General features: G+C 39.6%; 1 protein-coding gene and 3 non-coding genes across 12 annotated transcripts; all 4 read right to left on the minus strand.

Annotated features, from left to right (window-relative positions):
- Positions 1–2237: 2237 nt before the first annotated feature.
- On the minus strand, positions 2238–21117 carry KANSL2 (KAT8 regulatory NSL complex subunit 2). 9 transcript variants are annotated; one of them, XM_036108939.2, is made up of 10 exons: positions 21017–21117; positions 20216–20474; positions 19249–19427; positions 18610–18724; positions 14603–14766; positions 14214–14380; positions 13388–13484; positions 9718–9869; positions 3634–3753; positions 2238–2978 (listed from the first exon to the last, which is right to left on the minus strand). In XM_036108939.2, the coding sequence occupies exons 2-10, from the start codon at positions 20464–20466 to the stop codon at positions 2847–2849; spliced, it is 1377 nt and encodes a 458-aa protein (XP_035964832.1). In that variant the 5' UTR covers positions 20467–20474; positions 21017–21117; the 3' UTR covers positions 2238–2846. The 9 variants fall into 9 exon arrangements, with proteins under 9 accessions (XP_035964832.1, XP_035964833.1, XP_035964828.1 ...); XM_036108940.2 differs by having other exon boundaries at positions 3603–3753; XM_036108935.2 differs by having other exon boundaries at positions 9616–9869.
- On the minus strand, positions 3182–3317 carry LOC118546251 (small nucleolar RNA SNORA2/SNORA34 family). The gene has a single exon (XR_004922502.1). It is a non-coding gene; the product is annotated as a small nucleolar RNA SNORA2/SNORA34 family (small nucleolar RNA).
- Positions 5750–5864, minus strand: LOC118546252 (small nucleolar RNA SNORA2/SNORA34 family). Its single transcript, XR_004922503.2, has one exon. It is a non-coding gene; the product is annotated as a small nucleolar RNA SNORA2/SNORA34 family (small nucleolar RNA).
- LOC118546250 (small nucleolar RNA SNORA2/SNORA34 family) lies at positions 13160–13296 on the minus strand. The gene has a single exon (XR_004922501.1). It is a non-coding gene; the product is annotated as a small nucleolar RNA SNORA2/SNORA34 family (small nucleolar RNA).
- Positions 21118–22060: the final 943 nt, after the last annotated feature.

Consider the following 22060-nt stretch of genomic DNA (forward strand, 5'->3'; position numbering starts at 1 on the left):
GAAAATACTCTCTCCACTTAGAGAAAGCTAGATTTCAAAGATTGAGACTATGACCTCTCACCCATTACACACCATCCATGGTTGCTGGAATCTGAAGGCATTAACCTATCTTTATCCCAACCACATACTGGTCACAAGACTTCCTGGAGAAAGGAAATTCTGCCATTTGGGACAATATACATGTACCTTGAAGACATTATGGTAAGTAAAATAAGCCAAAGACAAATACTGTATAATCCACCTACACATGGAATCTAAAAAAAACAAAGAAAGAGAGAGCAGATTGGTGACTGCCATAGACAGGGGGTGGGGGTGGGGGAAATGGGTGATGGCGGTCAAAGGTAAAAACTTCCAGTTACATGATGAATACATTCTGGAAAAGTAATTACAGGCTGAAAAAAAAGTTAACAACCTAAATGGGAAGTAAGAGAGCCAAAGGGGTTTCTTAAAAGGAGGCCTCCTTCACCTGCAGCACAGAAGCACTCACAGCTGAGTAGCAGGCTGAGGATTTAATGAGTTGAATTCCAGAGAAGCTTAAATGCTCAAAGTGGTACTGTTATGCTAAGGTCAGGAGCCTGATTAGAAAAACTTGGAACCCTAAAGTATGGTATTAAGACATCTGGGTGGAAGCTCCCAAGGATACTGGCCCTGCAGACGTCCATGAACCCAGTTTACAGAGGTGGCCCATCACTCCCTATCAAGAGCTGGCACTCCCCCATGCAGAAGACTCTCTTAAAGAGGGCCATCCTCACAAAACGTGTCCTCTTCCTGGTACAGAGATGCCTCCACCTCATTTCTTTTCTGCCAGGCCAATAACTAGGGTTCAATCCCAGCATAACCCAGCTGGAAATGCACTGGGCCTATTAAGGGAGTAAAGAAATTATACCTCAAAGGAACTCTAAGAACTAGCTAGCAGGTGTTGGTAGAAGGCAGGGGAATACCCTGGAATTGGATCTTGAGAGCGCTTCACCAAGGGGACCAGAACATAAAATTGGGTTAAGAAGTCACTGACTTAGAAGCATGTTCTCAGTACTCAGGATTTAACACCTTGGCCAGGAGCCTAGGGAATGGGGGTAAACTAGCTGCAGAGTGCCTTTCAGAGACCAGGGGGAGAAAATGGCAAACACTCAGCAAAGTGAAAATGCTGGAGTTGCCCTGGCAAAGGAATCAAAGGTACAGGGAGAATATGCAGTGCCTCTCTGCAGGCCAGGACTGAACATGGTAACAGCCACAAGGATCACAGGCCTACTAAATAATATGTCAGGTGGGCAGCACTTGTAACAACGGTCAAGGGACAATCACGGGCACACCTCATTTTACTGTGCTTCCCTTTACTGCCCCTCGCAGACACTGCATTCTTTACAAAGTGAAGGTCTGTGGCAACCCTTCATCAGGCAAATGTATTGGCACCATTTTCCCAAAAGCATTTGCTCACTTTGTGTCTGCATCACATCTGTAAATCTTCCAAGATTTCATTATTATGTATGTGATGGTAATCTATGATCAGTGATTATGACTTGCTGAAAGCTTAGAGGATGGTTAGCATTTTTTTGGCAATAAAGTATTTTTTAACTAAGTTATGCCCTTTTTAAAGACCTGTTATTACACACTTAATAGATCACTGTATAGTATAAACATAACTTTTATATGCACTGGGAAACCAGAAAATTCACCTGACTTGCCTTATCAAGGTATTTGTTTTTACTACAGTGGTCTGGAACCTAACCTACAGTATCTCCAAGGTATGCCTGTAACAGGCAACTTCTAGCATAGGTAACTCAATCCTAAGTGAACTTCTATTTTAACCCTATCTTTAGATTCATCATCAAAATTATCTTGACAGTTTATGCCTATCTCTGTGATCTAGCATCAGGCTCAACTTCAATGGAAGTTTTACATACATACATTCCTAGCTCTAGAGAATTCTGAGATGATAATCAGACATCAACTGGGAGAAAGAAATCCAAGTGGGAGTACGAGGGCACAGAGAGCAGGATGAATAGAAGGAAGATTTTTGGAACTGGTAGGCTTTAATAAGGAAGTTCCACCCCTTCCCACTTACTTCTTACAGGTTTTTATCTTATCCTCCAAACCAAACCAAGTTACTGAAAATGTATTTAATTCTTGGGATGGAAATTTACCTCTCCTGTTTTCCCCTTCCCCATCAGAGACAACTCCCAGGAACCCAAAAAATATATACACACATTCAAATATAAAGAAAACATGCATTCAAGTGATTGTTTTACATTTTCGTAACATTTTAACATTTAATAGAAACTATATACAATTTTTTATTGTATCTTACATAAGATAGCCACTACAGAAATTTACATAGGTTAGAAGCAAGATGGATGGTTAAGGAGGGCCCAGTCCTGTGGGCTATTCTCAGAGGTTATAGGTCAGAGTTTAGTGGAAGGGGTTCAGATTACCAATCAGGTGAGAGGTGAAGAAAGGCTAAAACACAGGCCATTAGAAAGAGATAATCAGACACTGGGTTCCATTAATATCCCAAGGGAACACATCTCCTACCTAAACACAGATGTGTATTTGTGCCTGGACTTGGGAATTCCCATTACAAAGCTCTCTCTCCCCTTAGGCGCAATCCCAAATACTCTCTCAATCCCAGCAGCTCTGACAGGAATCACCTCTCTCTCTTCCTTGCGCAGAGTGGGAAGACACTATTGGTCCCTCCCCCACAAATTTGGTTTATGTTTGACTAGAGCACTCAACCCAGAGGAAAAACGTCGTAGTCTGAGTTGTCCTTCAGTGAGAGACAGTCATAAATACTTGTTTAAAGAATGGAAAATTCAAATCCGCCAAAGTCAAATGGTTCCCCAAACAAATTATCAACTGATAGAAGAGGATTCTGGCTTCCCATTTGCAGTAGCCACTCCGCTCTGAGGCAGTGGTGCAGAGGCTTTCTCAGAATTTCGAGACCCCTGTGATCTGTACCCATCTCCAGCCATCTGCATCTGGCCCTGTTAAAAGAGAAGTCACTTTGGTTACAAATCCATTCATTATGGTCTGAAACATGAATCTGACTTACCAAGATCAAGACAGGAGAAATACAGTTAACTCTGAGACGTTACTCTTCCCCATACTTAACTATCCCTGACCCTTGGAGTCAGCAGTCATGACATGTAGCATTCCTAAGGCCCTCCCAACAAGAGGGAGAACTGTGGGTTGTTTCTTCCGATCAAACAGCCATTCTCTGCTGAGGTTCCAGAACAGCCAGCAGATCCCAGGAAGACAGTCCTCTGGGCCTCTGCTTGAAACCAACAGCTACAGTGCAACTGCTAGTCTTCAGTCAGGGCCACCAGCACCCCACCCAAGGCTCAAAGAAAGAAGCCAAATCACATTACTTGTCCTTACTCTATGATGAAAACAATCCAATGCTGAACTCTCCCTTTAAAATGAACCATTTATGTAGATTCCTTGTCTTAACCTCTTCTAGTTAACTAAAGAAACATGTGTCCTGCTCTCTGAGAGTCTGAGCCTAGTGGTGTTCTCTCTAAGGGCCCATCTGGAGCACCCATACAGTCTACTCATGATGACAACCCCACTCACTGGGAGTACATGCTAGCCATAGCCAGCTGGGAGACCTGTGCCTGGATGGGGCTGTCCTTCACTTGCCAGAATATCCACTGGGCCTTCAGCAATTTCTTTGACTGAATGATCTTCAAGGGTTAGTGAAGGATCAAAAAGTAAGGGTGAAGGAGGGCACTGCATACCATCACCCACAACATCCAAGTCCTAGGAAAAGAAAGAGAAAAGCCCATCAGCAAAATCAAAGGAACCAATAAACTGAAGCTGGCATATTTTTCAACAAACCTCAAAGCAATTTTCCCATATTTCCCTCACCCCCTTCCTACCTTTAATCAAAAAAAGATTTTCCCAGAATGTCCAACAAATGGGGTAAGATCCAAAAGCACTAAGAACTTTTGCTCGCTGCTGAGTATAAAGCACAGACCACTATACTAGCTTTAATAAAAAAAAAAGTATTTTCAAAGAGAAAAATTCAGAGACAAAAAGTAGAATAGTAGCTACCAGGGGCTGGAGGGAGAGAGGAAGCAGGAGTTATAGTTCAATGGGCACACACAGTTTCAGGACTGACAGAAAGTTCTAGAGATGGACAATGGTGACAGCTGTGCGATACTGTGATGGTACTTAATACCACTGAATTGTACATGTAAAAATGGTTAAAACAGTAAATTTCATGTTTCACGAATGTTTTACCAAAAAATTTTATTTAAAAAAGGTGTATTCCTTCTAAGACTAACTGTAGTCACCATCTAAGTTCACCAGTGGTGAATCTAATATGGACAATCAGAATAATCACAAACTAAAATAAAATATTGCTTTAAAAGATTGGACAACATGCGGGGTGCCTGGATGGCTCAGTCGGTAGAGCATGCGACTCTTGGATCTCAGGGTTGTTAAGTTCAAGCCCCATGATGAGCAAAGAGCTTACTAAAAAAAAAAAAAAAAAAAAAGACTGGACAATATGAGATTGCTTGATTAATGTCTTAACAGTCACAGTGAGCTAGGAAATACTATTCTGATTAAGTCCCTATCCCCACCCAGAAATCCCTAATTCTTAAACAAAACATACTTCAATTGCTCTTTAAAAAGGCGGGGGGGGGGGGGGGGGGCACCTGGGTGGCTCAGTTGGTTAACCATCTGCCTTCGGCTCAGGTCATGATCTCAGGGTCCTGGGATGGAGCCCCATGTCGGGCTCTCTGTTCAGTGGGCAGTCTGCTTCTCCCTCTGCCTCTGCCCCTCCCCCCGCACTCCTGCTCTCCCCTCTCCCTCCCACTCTCTCAAATAAAACCTTTTTAAAAAATTAAAAGAGGGCGCCTGGGTGGCTCAGTTGGTTAGGCGACTGCCTTCGGCTCAGGTCATGATCCTGGAGTCCCGGGATCGAGTCCCGCATCGGGCTCCCTGCTCAGAGGGGAGTCTGCTTCTCCCTCTGACCCTCCTCCCTCTCATGCTCTCTGTCTCTCATTGTCTCTCTCACAAATAAATAAAAAATCTAAAAAATAAATAAATAAAATAAAAAATTAAAAGAAAATTTAAAAAAAAAGAAAGAGGGGTGCCTAGGTGGCTCAGTCGTTAAACGTCTGCCTTTGGCTCAGGTCATGATCCCAGTGTCCTGGGATTGAACCCCGCATCGGGTTCCCTGCTCAGCAGGAAGCCTGCTTCTCCCTCTCCCACTCCCCCTGCTTGTGTTCCCTCTCTCTCTGTAAAATAAATAAATAAAACCTTTCAAAAAAAAAAAAAAAGAAAGTCATATTTCAAAAAAACTATGGGGGCGCCTGGGTGGCTCAGTCGTTAAGCGTCTGCCTTCGGCTCAGGTCATGATCCCAGGGTCCTGGGATCGAGCCCCGCATCGGGCTCTCTGCTCAGCGGCAAGCCTGCTTCTCCCTCTCCCACTCCCCCTGCTTGTGTTCCCTCTCTCTCTGTGTCTCTCTCTGTCAAATAAATAAATAAAATCTTTAAAAAAAAAAAAAAAAAAAAAACTATGTTCTTCCAACTGAACGAGCCATTCCCACTGGGATGCTGAATGGCTAACAGACCACAGAAACACATTACTCAGGGAGCCTGGGTGGCTCAGTCGTTAAGCGTCTGCCTTCAGCTCAGGTCATGATCCCAGGGTCCTGGGATCTAGCCCCACATCGGGCTCCCTGCTCAGCAGGGAGCCTGCTTCTCTCTCTCTCTCTCACTCCCTCTGCTTGTGTTCCCTCTCTTGCTGTGTTTCTGTCAAATAAATAAATAAAATCTTAAAAAAAAAACAAAACATTACTCTTGGCTCCTGTTTGAAACCAACAGCTACAGCAAACCACTGGTCTTGATTTCAGGGCCAAAAGCATTGCAAAGCCACAGACAATGTGTCAAACTGACTTTCAGGGTACCAAGAGTCTACTGCAAAACTCCCTTCCCAAGAGTGAAAATTACAAAGGGCTTCTACGCCCCTATGCCCAGTCTACTTTATAGAGGCTCTGTTTCCAGTAATCTAGCTTTACAACAGACTTAGTTCTGTGCTTTTAAATTAAGTCTAAGAGTTTGAAACCCGTTCCACTTCTTTGGTGTGCTAATCACCAAATTAAGTATCACACTTCACAATAATTAAAAAATATTAATTAAAGAAATGTACGACATTATACCTGCTCAATTTAAGCAGAAATTCAGAAAAGGATATGATCAGCTACCTAACATCGATTTCACATGTGTTAGAAACAATTAATTTATTTATTTTAGAGAGTGTGCGAGTGGGGGGAGAGAATCTTCAAGCAGACTCCCCACTGAGCACATAGCTGGACATAGGGCTGGACCTCACAACCCATGAGATCATGACCTGAGCCAAAACCAAAAGTCCCACACTAAACTGACTGAGCCACCCAGGTGCCCCTAGAAACTTCTGTATTATCCACAGAAACCAGTATTCCTACGTGGTTAAGCCTGTGAACGGTTTTCTCCAATTCTTTTACTATGCACAATTATTGTACAAATAATTAACTTGGAATTTAAAAGAACCCATTTAGGGACACCTGGGTGGCTCAGTCGGTTAAGCGTCTGCCTTCGGCTCAGGTCATGATCCCAGGGTCCTGGGATCCAGTCCTGCATCAGACTCCTTGCTCAGCAGGGAGCCTGCTTCTCTCTATGCCTGCCGCTCCCCCTGCTTGTGCATGCGCTCTCGCTCTCTCTGACAAATAAATAGTAAAACCTTTAAAATAAATAAATAAATGAAAATAAAAGAACCCATTTAAGTGGTGAGGCATAAAATTTTCAACTCTCAAGATGACAATGGTACGGAAATATTTTCTAAAGAAAATAGATAATGAAAAGGCTTTTCTCACGTATTTGTGTTGTCTGTTACAAGAATTAAAATTGGGGAAAGGAACCTAAAACAAGAAGAGAGGATCAGCAGAAATGCCTATCACAACAGGAATATTTAGAAACATAAGTCCATCAGGACATAAAGACAGAATCGACATTTTGTTCTGATCTCAAAAAAGTAATAGGATTATGGTATTAGGTTGTTACTTGCCAAACATCCTTGGATCAAAGCAGAGAAAACAGGCAAGTGTAATATCCAGAATGAAACACTGAATTTTAACCGAGATTAATATCTAACACCTGGTCCTCCCATGGGTAAAATTACCAGATGTTATTAACAAGTTATAGAAATGATATCTAAGGCAGAATGTAGGTTACAAGCTAAGCTTGCTTGGTGAAATTCACACAATTAAGAAATCATTTTTTCCCCAGCAAAACTGTACACTAATAAATATATCCAGAATTTATAGGAGGACAAAATTTCTTTTCTAAAACTGGATTTTGTTTCAACATCTTCTGAAGAATTTTTACCTCCAAAGATTAAAACTATACTTACAATGACCAATATGATTTATCTTTTTTTTTTTTTTTAAAGATTTTATTTATTTATTTGACAGAGAGAGATACAGCGAGAGAGGGAACACAAGCAGGGGGAGTGGGAGAGGGAGAAGCAGGCTTCCCGCTGAGCAGGGAGCCCGATGCGGCGCTCGATCCCAGGACCCCGGGATCATGACCTGAGCCGAAGGCAGACGCTTAACGACTGAGCCAACCAGATGCCCCCAATATGATTTATCAAAAGCATATTATTATGAACATAAGAGATGATCAAGCACAAATGATTGTTTATAATTTTTAAAACTCTAACATCAAAGGTCCATCTTAAAAACCCACTGGAATCCCAAAAATAAGGTTACTTCTCACACATTTTTTTGAAGAGAAGAAAAAAAAACCCAAGCAATAAAAATTAACAGATTTGACAGTATGTTTTTAAGTATTTTTAAAAATTTGATTTATTTATTTGAGAGAGAGCGCACAAGCAGGAGAGGCAGAGAGAGGAGGGCCAAAGAGACTCCCCGCTGAGCACAGATTCCCCTGATGCCGGGCTGGATCCCAGGACCCTGAGATCATGACCTGAGCCGAAATTAAGAGTCGTACCCTTAACTGAGTGAGCCACCAGGCGCCCCTAAATATTTTTAAAATTGAGATTCCTTAAATGTCAGTTTCACATATAATCACGAATCTTATAATCTCTAATATTTTGTGTAAAAATTCTCCAAAGAGCAATACTAATATGGCAAAAACAGGTGAAAGGGGAAAAGCAGAAAGGTCAAAACAGAAATGGCTCTAAGAAATTATCAGGTGAAATAAAAGTTACTAACCTAATACATCTACATAAAATACATGTGCTAGTTTCTACATATGTACATTATTATCTGAAAGGAATGTGGTGATGGTAGCGCTTATTAGGTTAATTTTCAGACCTTATAGAGTTGCTCATTTTACTAAGTTAAAAAAAAAAAAAAAAAAGAAGATAGCACCTCTCTGCATTTTCTTCACATTTAAAATGAAGGGAAGTGGACAAAACTCTGTCCTTATCAACAAAGGGCTATCTGTTCATTTACCCTCTTCAACATAATCTCATTGGAAAAACTTGGGAAGCACTGAAGTATACAATAAGGTCCCTTTCTAGTTTTCATATTCTATGAAATCTGTGTGAAAGAAATTTTTTAAAAAGTAATTATAATCAGTATTATAATAAAAATTATAATTTTATTATAAATGAAATAACGAAAAAGTTAAATAAGCCTGTAGATCATATGTAACCAACGGGGGGGGGTTATGAAAAAAAAATTAGAATCAGTTTATTCTTAATACCACTTTTCTTTTTCAGATATTACCCTATCCTGGTATATCCTTTTTAGCAAGCAATACCCTTGAAGCCACCCAAACTTTGCTTCTACCCTTAGCAAATAATCCTATAACCTACATTCAATTTTCCATTTAGATCTGTTACATTAAACATGTCATGGTTATATACAACACATCTTTATTACGAAACTCAAATTTATCTTCAGAATAAATAACGAAGACCTTTATCCAGAACGCTAAATATTAAGTAAAGTGCTAAGATAGAGATGGTATGACAACTGATCCCTGAGTCAGACAGTAGGGTAGTGCTAACTAGGGGAACAAATAAAATCAGAGATGGGTTTATGGGCTGGGACCAATTAAAAAAGTAGTGTACATACTTCGAAGGCTGTAAATACTTAAAAAGATATCACTGTTGTTCTAGTCCATTCACAACGGAATCTACAATAACATAACAAAAATAAAAGCCAGCAGCCAGAGCTAAGTTTAGAGTCATTTCTTGGGGGGGGCAAATTAACCTGAAAATGAAACCTTCACGACTACAGAGCAAAAACACAAGCTTACAACTGTCAAGAGTAGATATGAGAATTCATTTGTATTATTAAGATTCTAGTGAATCACTCACCTGTGGATGGGTACCAAGTTTCCTGGCTATACCAAATCCAACCATAATCTTGACTTTCCAACTTCCCATAGTTTACAATTCCCTTATTCCCTCAGAAAAAGAAAAACTCCTGCCAATTTAACTGTCTCTAAATCAATATACTAACATACAAATACAACCATACATGTATCATTTCAAAAACTTTATCAAAAGTCTCCTGGCCACAAAAAGACTAACCTAGTCTCACCATTAATAAATAAGGCCTTGCCTCAAGGACCAACCAGAGCAGAGCTTCTCTAACTTACATCACTGAACTCCAGAGGTAAACTCTCAGTGGGCTGAAGCTCGGCAGCACTCAAGTACAGATCCATGGGGCCGGCTTCCAGATCGTCTGGCACAGACAGTACCTGCTCGGGCTTATACATCTGAGGAGGCAACTGGAAATGCAGTGGGCAGCAGGGATCCTCAGAGAGGCTTACAGGAACTGGTTTGTTGCAGGGTACCTCTTCAGACCCCTGGCAGCATTTGAAGAGAACCTGATTCGTGTCCTGACAAATATCTGTAGAAAAACGGTCAAGGGAAATAAAATGGATCTATTGGAGGCACAAAATACAAGTGTTGTCTGCCATGTAAAATTCAAGGTCTGCACTACAGAAGACAAATGGTTACATTTGAAACAGAACCAAACACAGCAATTTTTAAAGTTCTCAAAATAAGTGTCATTCACTAACATCTAGTTCTAGCTCTACCAGTAATTTAAATCTAGTCCCCAACCTACATATCAGGATCCCAGTCATTTAAACTAGAGACACTAATCTTGTTCTCACTTAGGAGAGTCAAACACAAAACATGTGAAAACACTGCTAAGCAACAGCAATAACAATCCTAGGAATCTGTACCTATTCAGAAGAAACATGCTATGGCAAAGGCAGTTTGCAGAAGCACTACCAAGCCCTCCCTAGAGTCAAGAGATACAGTGTTTCCGCTCTGTTAAGCACACTGGCAAAAAAACTACAAAAACTTTTTGAATCTTGTTTCCAAAATGTTTACATGGTATGTTTAAAACAGCAGAGAAGTGAGGAAAATAGAAGCTCTAGTAATAGACAAAAAATAAAAATAAATTTCCATGCCCCCTTGCTTTTTTGGGGGATGGGGGTGCTAGTGCAGGGGAGTTCTGTCATGGTCCCAAAGAGAAAAGAAAGAAGATAATTTTGCTTATGAGGTCCCATGGAAATGAAGTACTCCAGGAACACTCCAGGAGCACTAATAACTTCTATTAAGGGTAAAACAGAAAAGGACCAGTTTCCAAGTTGGCAAAACAGCTCTGTAGGATGAATTAAAATTAAATTGATTAGATAAAACAACAAAATTTAGTTCAAGTTAACTCTGAAATGTTTTATTCAAGTGATACCATTTCTTGAAATCTTAACTACATGGTTTTTCCCCTAGATTAACAGACAACTGTTATTTCAAATGTGGGCTTATTTTTAAACCAGAAAGTACAACTTTCTATAAACTAATTGTACCCGGGATTACAGAATTATGGGTAAACTTTCCTCCAAATTTTAAGGTATTTCTAAAAATTAAAAAGTCTAGCATACATTTTATTTTTAAACCAAATAAAACTTCTTGAATAAAGCCATTTGTTTCAATCAATTCTTGGAAACTGCTAAACTCTTAAGGCAGGGTTTCACAACCGTAAAACCCTGCCATCCTGTGCACAGTAGGACGCTTAGCAGCATTCCTGGCCTCCACCCACTAGATGTCAGTAGCACTCTCATCCCTAAATTATAACAAGCAAAACTGTCTCCACACATTGCCAAATGGGGATAAAATGGTCCCCAGTTGAGAACTACCACTCTAAAGGAACAGTAAATAGTACAAAGTAAACAGTATTTATATGAACAATCAAATGAACAAACAAACACATGACTCTAACAGGAACCAGATTTGCATTCTCTATGTGCTTAAGAAAATCTAAAGTCTATGATGCGCTTAAAAAATCCAATCTTATTAAATTAATACTTAAAATCAATCCATTAAAAGTGTTTTAATCAGAACTTTTTTCATGGAATTCAAAGGACTTTCACAAGTCTCTTATTTAATACAATATCCTGGAAAAACCCTCCCCCATCCTCCTCCACCCCCTTTCCTTTCCAATGGGGACAAGAGAGAGAAAGAAGGGAATGGTTGACCTACAACTAGAGTCTGGGTCCTTCACTTTCAGTCCAGTGCTGTCTCCATTAGACCAGAGTAAAGAGTTAACAGGTCACCAATGGCAGTCGCCATCTTTCTCTGGGATAAGGACTTAAGGAAGGGTAAGCGACTTAAGCAACTATGGAGTGGAAAGGAAAAAAACATAAAACAAAAGAAATCATACTTCCCTTCTCTTTTCAAATACATTTCATTTTCAACTTTGCTTTTTAAAATATTAATATCCTAACAAACTATTTGAGTATAATACTGAAATTCTAAAATATTCCTTAATATCTATAAACTGAGTTTTTCTGACTTATAAAGTAATCGAAGCTCAATGAAGAAAACCTGAGAAGTACAAGGCAGAGGAATAATGGGCATTCATAACCCCACCATCGAAAAGTCAATTTCTGTTAATTCCCCTCCCAGTATTTGATTATATGTAATTCCATATCCTATTTTTGTCACAATCATTTTCCTGTCATTCATAAATTTTGTTAAATCTAATGTTTATTGCCTAAACATATTCCATATGTTGTATCATAATTTTCTTCTCTATACCCCATTTCTGAAAATTTTAAGGCCGTCTCCAGTTGAAGGAATTTTATGTAAAAATATCAGTCTGCATTTGATTATCTCCTTAAAATAAATTCCAAGGTAACATTATCGTATCAAACAATATGAATATTGCCAGCTGCTTTCTAAAAAGCTTGTACCACTTGATCTTCCCACTGGCAATATTTAGAATTCATTCACCACAACCTCACCAACTTGAAATTCACTAATTCATTAAATATATATATACAAGTATCAAATTCATAGATAAAAATTTCTTCATTACCTACTTCACTTATGTGAAAGATAAACACTTTTCAACATTGAGCCACTTCTACTTTTAAATCTGTCCACCTTTGCCCAATTATGTTTTGAGCATATATCTTTAGTTTTTAATTCCCTTGCACAAGTATTTTGTATATTAAGGACAGTAATCCTTTATCAGATATTTATTATCATTAATAAACTGGTAAAATACTCAATAAACAGAAAAAATTTTTCCTCTCAGAAGACCAAGAGAAAGTTCTCCTTCTTTTCCTATTAAAGAAGATACACTTCATTTCCAAATACTTTATATCTCTTGCCAGGCAAATGAAATCCAGCAAGATTTAAGCCTTTCAGATAATAAAGATCATCATACTAACAAGTACTTTTATTGTGAAAGTAACTTTCTTGATATCCATAATAAAGATGCACTTTCACAATCCAATAAACTCAAAAAGTCTTACAACCTGATAGTAAATATGGTCTCATAGCAAATCAAGAGATGTTATGACGGTCCAAAGGCAAACTAACTGGGAAGGTGGGGAGTGGAATCATTCTATTTTTGGAAATAGCAAGTTTCCAATTTGAATGAAATCTAAAATATACAAATTAGGGCCCTGACCATACAAAAGGATAATTCTCAAAGAAAGGTCATAGTTCAGAACCCACTGTTTTTTGGTGGAAAACCCATAGTAATTTTTTGTGTGTGTGATAACTGGATTTAACACTATTATATTTCCAATGAAAAAGTTCTATCAGGGATCTCTGTATGTTGGAATCCCAGTATTAATCTATTACAAATAAGTATTAGCTCATCCCTATCTCCAATGACTTAGATATTTCTTTCTAATGAATTGACCATTACATTTCCAAAGTTCTGAAATGGCCAACAGACCATAGAAAGACATTTCTTTAGGCTCCTGCTTGAAACCAACAGTTTCAGCAAACTGCTGGTCTTGATTCAGGGCCAAAGGAAAACAAAGACCTTTAATCAAGCAAACTATCAGAGATTCCCACCAGCCTTTAGTCTAGCTAGCAAACTGAACCAAATAAAAAAGATACGGGTAAGGCAGTGTCTGGTCATTGGAAGAGACTGATTGGAACAACGAACATCATCCACAAAGGCCAAGCACCTCTGACTGGACCGAGTCGTATGAGCCTAAAATGGAGAAAATAGATAAATCAAACAAACCAACCATCAAAAGAAAATACAACCAACTGGGGCATCTGGGTGGCTCAGTTGGTTAAGCATCCGACTCTTTGTTTCAGCTCTGGTCATGATTTCAAGGGTTGAAAGATCAAGCCCGTGTTGGGCTCCCTGCTCAGAGGGGAGTCTGCTTAAAGATTCTTCTCCTGGGGCGCCTAGGTGGCTCAGTCGTTAAGCATCTGCCTTTGGCTCAGATCACGGTCCCAGGGTCCTCGGATTGAGCACCGCATCGGGCTCCCTGCTCAGCGGGAGGCCTGCTTCTCCCTCTCCCACTCCCTCTACTTGTGTTCCCTCTCTCGCTGTCTCTGACAAATAAAGAAAATCTTTTTAAAAAAAAGATTCTTCTCCCTCTGCCCCCACCCCATTCACAAGCACTCTCTCTGTCAAAAATAAATAAATAAATCCTACAAAAAAAAAAAAAGGGAAAGAAAAATACAACCAATTATCTATGAGAATACTTACTTATAACATTTAAGAAAGGTACCATCCTTAAAGGCTAAAAAACTCAACATTTGACAACTTCAAGATCAAGAGTCTCTGGACTCAAAGTGCTCTTTTCAATTTACCCCACATCCAATTAAGTTAGATTTCAGAGCCAAGACTGTACAATGTTTTGACTATTACCTTAACTTTGTAAACAAAGCAAATACATACCTCTTTAGAGGTATAAACACAAATTACCTGTTGGGCAGCACCATCTGTGGCCAGCATTCTGCGTTCCTTCAGCTGCCTATGTAATAAAGCTTCCACTCCATAGCGCTGACGATACCGCCGAAGACATTTTAGACGCTTTAAGTTCTCTCGTTCTTTGGCCAAAAGTCCCTCTGGGCCAGTCAGGAGACTACTACCTGGTAAGTCACAAAAGTCAAGATCTTATGTGCTAAGCAACCAATAAAGGATGGCTGCTCCAAATTAACAAGAAATAAACAGGGTAAACTTTGGCCATAAGATAGCCACTATGAAAAGCAAATTCTCCTCACTCCAGGTACCAAGACAGAAATAAATCTAACTACTACCAAATTCACATTTTGAACCCACAAACAGCTGGTTAGGACTAGCATAAAACTTGCCTAGAGCTTCATGTTCCACTTTGCGATTATGTAAATAACGTCGCTTCTTCTCTTTGAGCAGATGCTGAAGTCGTTTAAACTGATCAATGTACAAAGACTGCAAACGAATTAGCTTCTCACGCATTATCAGGGCAACTTCTTCTGCTGTGTACACACCAGCATGTCTGGAATAAAACAGAATTCAGCAAATAATAAGAAAATACAATATTAAATCCAAGCTTAAAAGGAGAAAGGGTAGAGAGGAGACTTAAGTTCGTTATTTAACAGGAAGTCAGCACTGAGACCATCACCTTATTAAATATGAATGTTTTCACAGCATTCAAGTTATTAAAAAACAAATAATAAAATCCCCAAGCATGGATACTAATGTATGATTTCGCAATATGAGGAAGGGGAGAGGTTTCATTATTTTTCCCAGTTATCTGCAGTTAAGAAGTGAAGATATGGAACATTCACAATTTTTATTAATCTACCATCTTATTCCATTTCATAATTTAGTCACTTACCAGTCAGGACAGCTTAAAAGTATTCAATTTAGTAGCATTAATATCTTAAAAACTTTAATTGAAGTATAAAAAATAATAATTTCAATTTCTAATTTAAAATACATTCCTATATTGGAACTTACATGAGGCCGCAAAACACTGGTCCACAGTGGTTATTCACGGTCCCCAGCTCATTTTCTTGACAAATTTCTCAAAATACAGTTCCCTGGGTTAGCCCTTAATTGCCAAAGATCTAGATCCACATCAACTTTACTAAGCTTTGCCACCAATTATAAATTAATAGAATTTTTTAAAAAGTTATTCTAGTGATTATGATGAGGTCACATAAGCAACTGAGTTAAATGGCAATTTAATTGGAGACTCTCCTTATTCTGACTTAAGTCTAAATGAAAAGATTAGCTGCAAATTTAAAAGTTTTTGGTTCCATTAGCCTTGTATGATCATTATATAACCAACCAGGAAGAGGAAATCAGATATATACCTGACTTCCTATTTTCATATTTTGACGAGTCAAAATTATTTCATTTAAAAAAACAATACATACAAATTACATACTCAAACTAATTTTTTTTTTTTTTATTTGCGAGAGAGAGAATGAGAGACAGCACAAGAGGGAGGAGGGTCAGAGGGAGAAGCAGACTCCCTGCTGAGCAGGGAGCCCGATGTGGGACTCAATCCCGGGACTCCAGGATCATGACCTGAGCCGAAGGCAGTCGCTTAACCAACTGAGCCACCCAGGCGCCCTCAAACTAATTTTAAATCCAAAAATTACACCTTCTTAAAAAATTAGCTGTTAAGCCATTAAAACGCACAGAATAAATACAATTATTAACTTCAGGGCTGAAAGCAAGTAATCTCTGCCCAAAATTTTTCTCGAATACAAATGGAAGCCAATACTACCTGTGCATAAGTACAATTACAAAGTACTCTGAAGTAAAAATAACAAATTAAGAACCAAATCATAATGAATAAAATCTAAGACTATCAAAAAATTGTGAAAAGGTTTTAAAAATATCTGAAGTCTAATAAATAAGATGACTAGTGTGCATCTTTAGGAAAATGGGTTTGCTGCATTAGTATGTCTGCAAACCTAAGATACTGAGGCCTTAACCTAATATCAATTTTGTTAAAATGAAATTAATTTCATTGTACCCTGTCAGAAGAGAATTTAACCAATAGTCTAGGGACTAGAATGTATAAATGGAAAACCACTACAATTAGAATTTACTACAAATCTTTGGGGGGAGTGGAGGATGAGTCATTTATTTAAAGATGGATGTTCCAGACATTCACAGCTAGTTTAACTAAAATCATGTACCAACTTCCCTTACTCTGATATTCACAAATTTAAGTCAGGGTTTTATTATCTGAATTCATCTTCAAAAAAGAGGGAGCCACTTTATATTCCATTAAATAATGTCTCTTACGAAAGAGTATTCCCCCAAATTTATTTTAATAACAATGATGAAGACTCAATAACCTGAAATAACCTTTACCAAAACTAGTTCTGACTGCCAGTAGACGTCATATGGTAAAAATTACTTTTTAAAAAGGAAAGATTTAACAATTAGTCTTAAGCTAAAACTTCACCAGTGCAGAATGTTGTAAATGAACTCTTCAGATCCTTTTTACAAAGCAATTAAGTAAATGGTTACTTTGAGGACAATCACATAGAAATACCTACAAGAGGGGAAAGAAACTATACCAATATTAATTCTAGGTAGGATAAAATCTCTAATGACATCATCATAAGCAATACAAAAAGTACCGTTCTGAAAAAGCAAGTGAAGAAGATATTTGCTGTTAAGTTGTTAATGATCAAAAAATGGTCCTAGTGACAACAAAACACTGACACCAGAGATGAAACTAAAATAATTTCATTAAATAAAAAGACCTGTTAAATTTAGGACAGCAATATGTAACCATATTAACAAACTTAGTATAAGACATTTAACAACTCTACTGACATCCCCAAAAATGGAAGTATTTTAGGAGGCCGAAATTTTTTTTGGATAATCTCATAGGGGAATTAAGGGAAGCCTTATATTTAGTTGCCTACTTCATTTTCCCCTTTGAATGTTCCTTTTAGGAGAACTGACATCAAGTACCTAGTCCTTTTAACATTTATACATCTCATATTTTAAGTTACACTAGCATAAACATGTCCCCTAGAGACTGATCCACTCTAGATTATTACTGACAAAATCAAGTTTCTGGACCTTCGAAGCTGAGTATTTACCGCACCAAAGGACAGTCACTTTGTGACCCTACAGAGAATATACCTCTTCAAAGCAGCAAGTCTGGCATTTCCAGAAGCACAATGGGAAAAAAAAAAAAAAAGAATGTATGGTACAAAGTTACTACTATAAGAGAATCCTGCCAGATAATGAACATTCCTTTTCAAACTACTTAGATGAGACTTTCCAAACAAGTACTTCCTGAAGAGCCGACTATACTGACATTACTCAAGAAAAATAGATGAAATTATTGTACTCAGAAAATGTAAACCTAAATGACTTTTGGAGTAGAAATTCATTATCCCTCATACTATTTACAATACTTCTATGCAAAATGGAAGTGTTAAGAGACAGTAGTCAGGGGGCGCCTGGGTGGCTCAGTTGGTTAAGCGACTGCCTTCGGCTCAGGACATGATCCTGGAGTCCCGGGATCGAGTCCCACATCAGGCTCCCTGCTCGGCAGGGAGTCTGCTTCTCCCTCTGACCCTCCTCCCTCTCATGCTCTCTGTCTCTCATTGTCTCTCTCGCAAATAAATAAAATCTTAAAAAAAAAAAAAAAAAAGAGACAGTAGTCAGAAAAGATGAAGAAAACAAAAAAAGATTAAACTAAACCCAAACCATGAGACAGAAATATGAGACTGTGAGTGGCAATGTTTTTGTTTCTACAACTCCTAAGGTGATCATGGGCTAAGTGAAGAGTAGAACCTTACTTAAGATATAACTAGACTGATTATTCACTTCTAGGTTTCTAAATCAGTTTCTCTTTCTTAGGCATGAAACCAAAGGAAAACTCTTGAACATCTTTTTATTTTTCCACTAGGGAAAAAAAAAAAACTCATAAAATGTAACTTTGCAAAAAAAAAAAGTAGTTATTCAAACACAATCACATTATTGTTCCTGAGGTTTAAACCAGGAATCCATTTACATCAATTTCCTCTTCTCTAACTGATCTAAGCATTTCTCAACCAACCTCCCATTATGTCCAAGAAATTTCCTATTTTCCTCCCCTATATTTTTCATGTGCAGAATTTGATATCCAAAATTTTTCCAAATTACACAGCTTCCAAAAAAGAATAAAATCTTGCCCTGTAGCAAGACAGTGATGAACCAGGACACTTTAAAATACAGAAGCTATTACTGCTCACAAATAGCTAAAGTCTCTTCACCCCACCTAGGTTATTTATCTATTAATAGCATGCATTACTATAGTCCACATTCTAACTACAAAAAAAATTTTAAAGCCTTATGTGGAGTTACAACTTACTTTAGGGGATCTTCTTGATCACTGTCTATGCTATCAGCTTCACTGTCAGGGTCACCTCTCCATGTCTGATCCACAGTAATGGGTTCCTGCTCCCCATCACTCCAGCTGTCTTCATCTGAGGCAAGGAAGGGAGAGCAGCCATTAAGACTTCCCACCTCTGTAACTCCACCACACAAAACTAGATTACTTAACACATCAACCCAAACCATAACATTTAAGAAAACAAAACAAACAAAAACCCCCAACAACTTAGTACAAAGGCACTGGCAAATAAAATCGGCTTGAAAAAATACAACCCAAGTAAGGTTACTTAAAACATAAATAAGATAACCGTGCCCTCAAAAGGACAGAAAGGTCAACTAAAAATTATTCTTGCTTCCTGAAATTACCCTGCCTAACAAAGACAAGCATAAAAACAGCAATGATGGAAACAGTCATAAACTCAAGAAAGTAAACCCAAGCACACACTACTTCAAACCGAAAAGAACTGGTGAACATAGCAATCCTGGAATTCTCACCAAATTGTCAATGAATTACAATATTACTGTATTATCATGTGCCATATATGTCCAAGGCACTGTGCTAAACCAAAATAAGTTCTTACTTTTTCCTTTTCATTCTAGGAGAGAAGATCCTTACCCAGAATTCGGCTGGCTTCACTGCGGCTACTTTCTGGAGTCTGCGACCCCAGCTCTGTCTTAGCATAAGAGCTCAACTGGCACAAGAGTGTTTCACCCATAGGCCCTGGATTGGTCTTCTTCATTTGAGCATGAAGTGCCAGGGCATTCCTACGGGCATGTTCAGCACAGAAAGATACCCTAAGGAGACAAAATATTAACATTTTATACTCAGGTCCCTTCTTGAAAGAGTTCAACCATTTTCATAGTCACTAGTCTTTAGATCATTTTTAGGAAATTAAAATAACTATTGCCCTCATTTATAAATAAAAAAGGCCAGTGAGACAGAGTAATTTAACTGGCCCAAGGTCAAGTCATTTGGTATTACTAAGGGGAAATGCAGGTAGCATAATCTGGTGCTTCATTCATCAAACAAAACATCCCAATTATAAAAATGCTGACATCATCTTAGAACAAATCAAAGAGATCCACTTTCATCTCTCAAAACTGGTTCTGGCAACTTTACATTTTACTTCAGTATCAATCCACTGTAGGTAATAAGATGTTGGGCACAATTTTAAAACCAAAATATACATGCAGAATTAACTAGCCAAGTTACGTTTCTGCATGCATACTTTTGCTTATATGACGAAAGCTATGAAGCCTTTCCCAGAAGAATACACACATACACAACTTAACAAAGTTCAGGGATGACCCAAAGGGCCAGGAACCCCAGGGTTAAGAATAATCTAGAATATCCCCTGATTTTATAGACAAGGGAGAAGATCTAAAGAAATTAAGTGAGTGGCCCAACTGGAAGTGGCCTGCCTCTTTGCAGTTTTCAACGGTTTTTATTTTTTTCTCAAGGATATACCCATCACCCCAATTTTAACAAAAACTCCAGCTATTCACAAGCCCACATACACCACATTCCCCTCTCGTTTTAAAACTAAAAGTACAAACGACATAGATTATCTATACATATATACCCATCTTTCTTCTCAGGCTTTGGAGCAGCACTGGGACATCTTTTTCCATTCTTCGTCGATATGTAACTACACTGCTTGAAGGGTGCATTCTTGTCTTCAAGGATATGCTTAATGCAAAACTCCTGCCCCTCCAGACGAGGTTGCGAGCATGGGCGATGCGTGAATGAACAGGACAGGGGTTCCTGGGACCTGGGCACTGGGGTGATCCTCCCCCGATTGGTCGGCAAGACGTGGATCCGAATCCTGTTCATACCAAAACCTGCAGGCTCACACAAAAGATCAAAAAGCCCTTACCCTTGCCGAAAATTCCTGCTCCACATCCGGGCCGACCGCGGGTAAAAGACTGGCACAAGTCACGCTCCGTAACTCCCCTCCGCCCACGTCTCCCCAGGCCATTAGTCAATTTGTCTCACTTCAACTTGTCCCCCATGCCCGCCCCCACCCGGACCACCAGCACGTCGTAAGAATCTCAGGCTCGCATGGCCACGCACGAAGAGGGAGCGCCCGGCCCACGCGGCGGCAGCAACGCCGCAGCGCCGCGCCCAGCCTCCGCCTCCCTGCACGCCGCCTTTGTCCCGGCCCGCCTCAGAGCCTACGGCTGGGCCCTGCCTGTCCTCGGCCGCCCGTACAAGCGCCATTTTGTCCTCCGGCTCCGGGCACCGGAGAATCTGGCTTCTGGAAGCCTACAGGAGGAGAGCAACATCGACGCTGACCGAAACAAAGAAGCAGCTCGGAGAGGGCAAGAGGAGCGAAGCAGCAGCCTAACTGCGGAAGCGAGGTTAAGCACCGGCGCCATCTTACCTCTGCCGCCGCGCCGCGCCGCTAGCTCTCTGGCCGCGCCACCCGCTTCTAACTCAGCCCCGCTCCTTTCCAGGCTCCCAACCCATGATTGGCTACTGTGCCCACGGCTCTGTGTCACCATTGGCCGAGGCCAGCTACCTATCATATCTGGGGGGCGGGGCGCTGAGAAAAAGGGCGGCTTGGGTGGCTAAGACAACCTGTCCGTCAGTCAGCAACTACGCCCCGGGAAGAGGGAGGTTGACGGTACGCTGGCTCCCGGGCTCGCTCACGCGGCAGGGCTGTTTTTCCAGTTCATGGCATGGCTGGTTTTCGGGCTGCTCTTGGCCGCTGTGTACTCCTGGCTGCGACTACCTCACCAACCCGACACAGCGGGTAAAAAACCAGACATACAGAGGCCAAAAGATCACTGTACAGTTGACTCTTACTGTTTATGCAGGAAAAGGCTGTAGTTTTCTTTTGTGAGCAGTTCATTATTGAAACATTGAGTATTTACAGAGCCTGGGGAATTACATATATAAACACTTGATTTTTCAGAGTAACCCTGAAATAATAGAGGCTATTATCTCCATTTTTACAGATAAGATAACCGAGGAACAGAATGGGCCTATATCTAGTAAACGGGAGAAAGAGGTGAATTTGAACCCAGCCCTCATTCTTTATCCCTTATTGCCTCTCATATAGTATAGACCATTAGACTGAGAATAGGGAAATATGAGTTCTGGTTTAGGCCCGGTTTCTCTAAAATCCTCTACAATTCCATTATAAATAATGCGGGTATATAGAAATGGCAGACACAATCCCAATTTTATCATACTTTAACGATTTTTAGTTAAAAGCATCTTTTTTCATCTCCACTACACCTCTTGGAACCAACAATTTCTCCCTCTAACCCTTCTGGATCTTTTCTGCATCCCATCCTTCCAACGCTTCTTTATCTAGTGTCAGTTTAGGTTTCTCCAGCACCAATGAGCAGGTATGATTCACACTGCAGGTGAACACAGAAATCTACAATGCTCAACAACAGCAGTTCAGACACAAGAAGTG

Source organism: Halichoerus grypus, chromosome 6 (genome assembly GCF_964656455.1).
Source record: "Halichoerus grypus chromosome 6, mHalGry1.hap1.1, whole genome shotgun sequence".
Classification (NCBI taxonomy): domain Eukaryota; kingdom Metazoa; phylum Chordata; class Mammalia; order Carnivora; family Phocidae; genus Halichoerus; species Halichoerus grypus.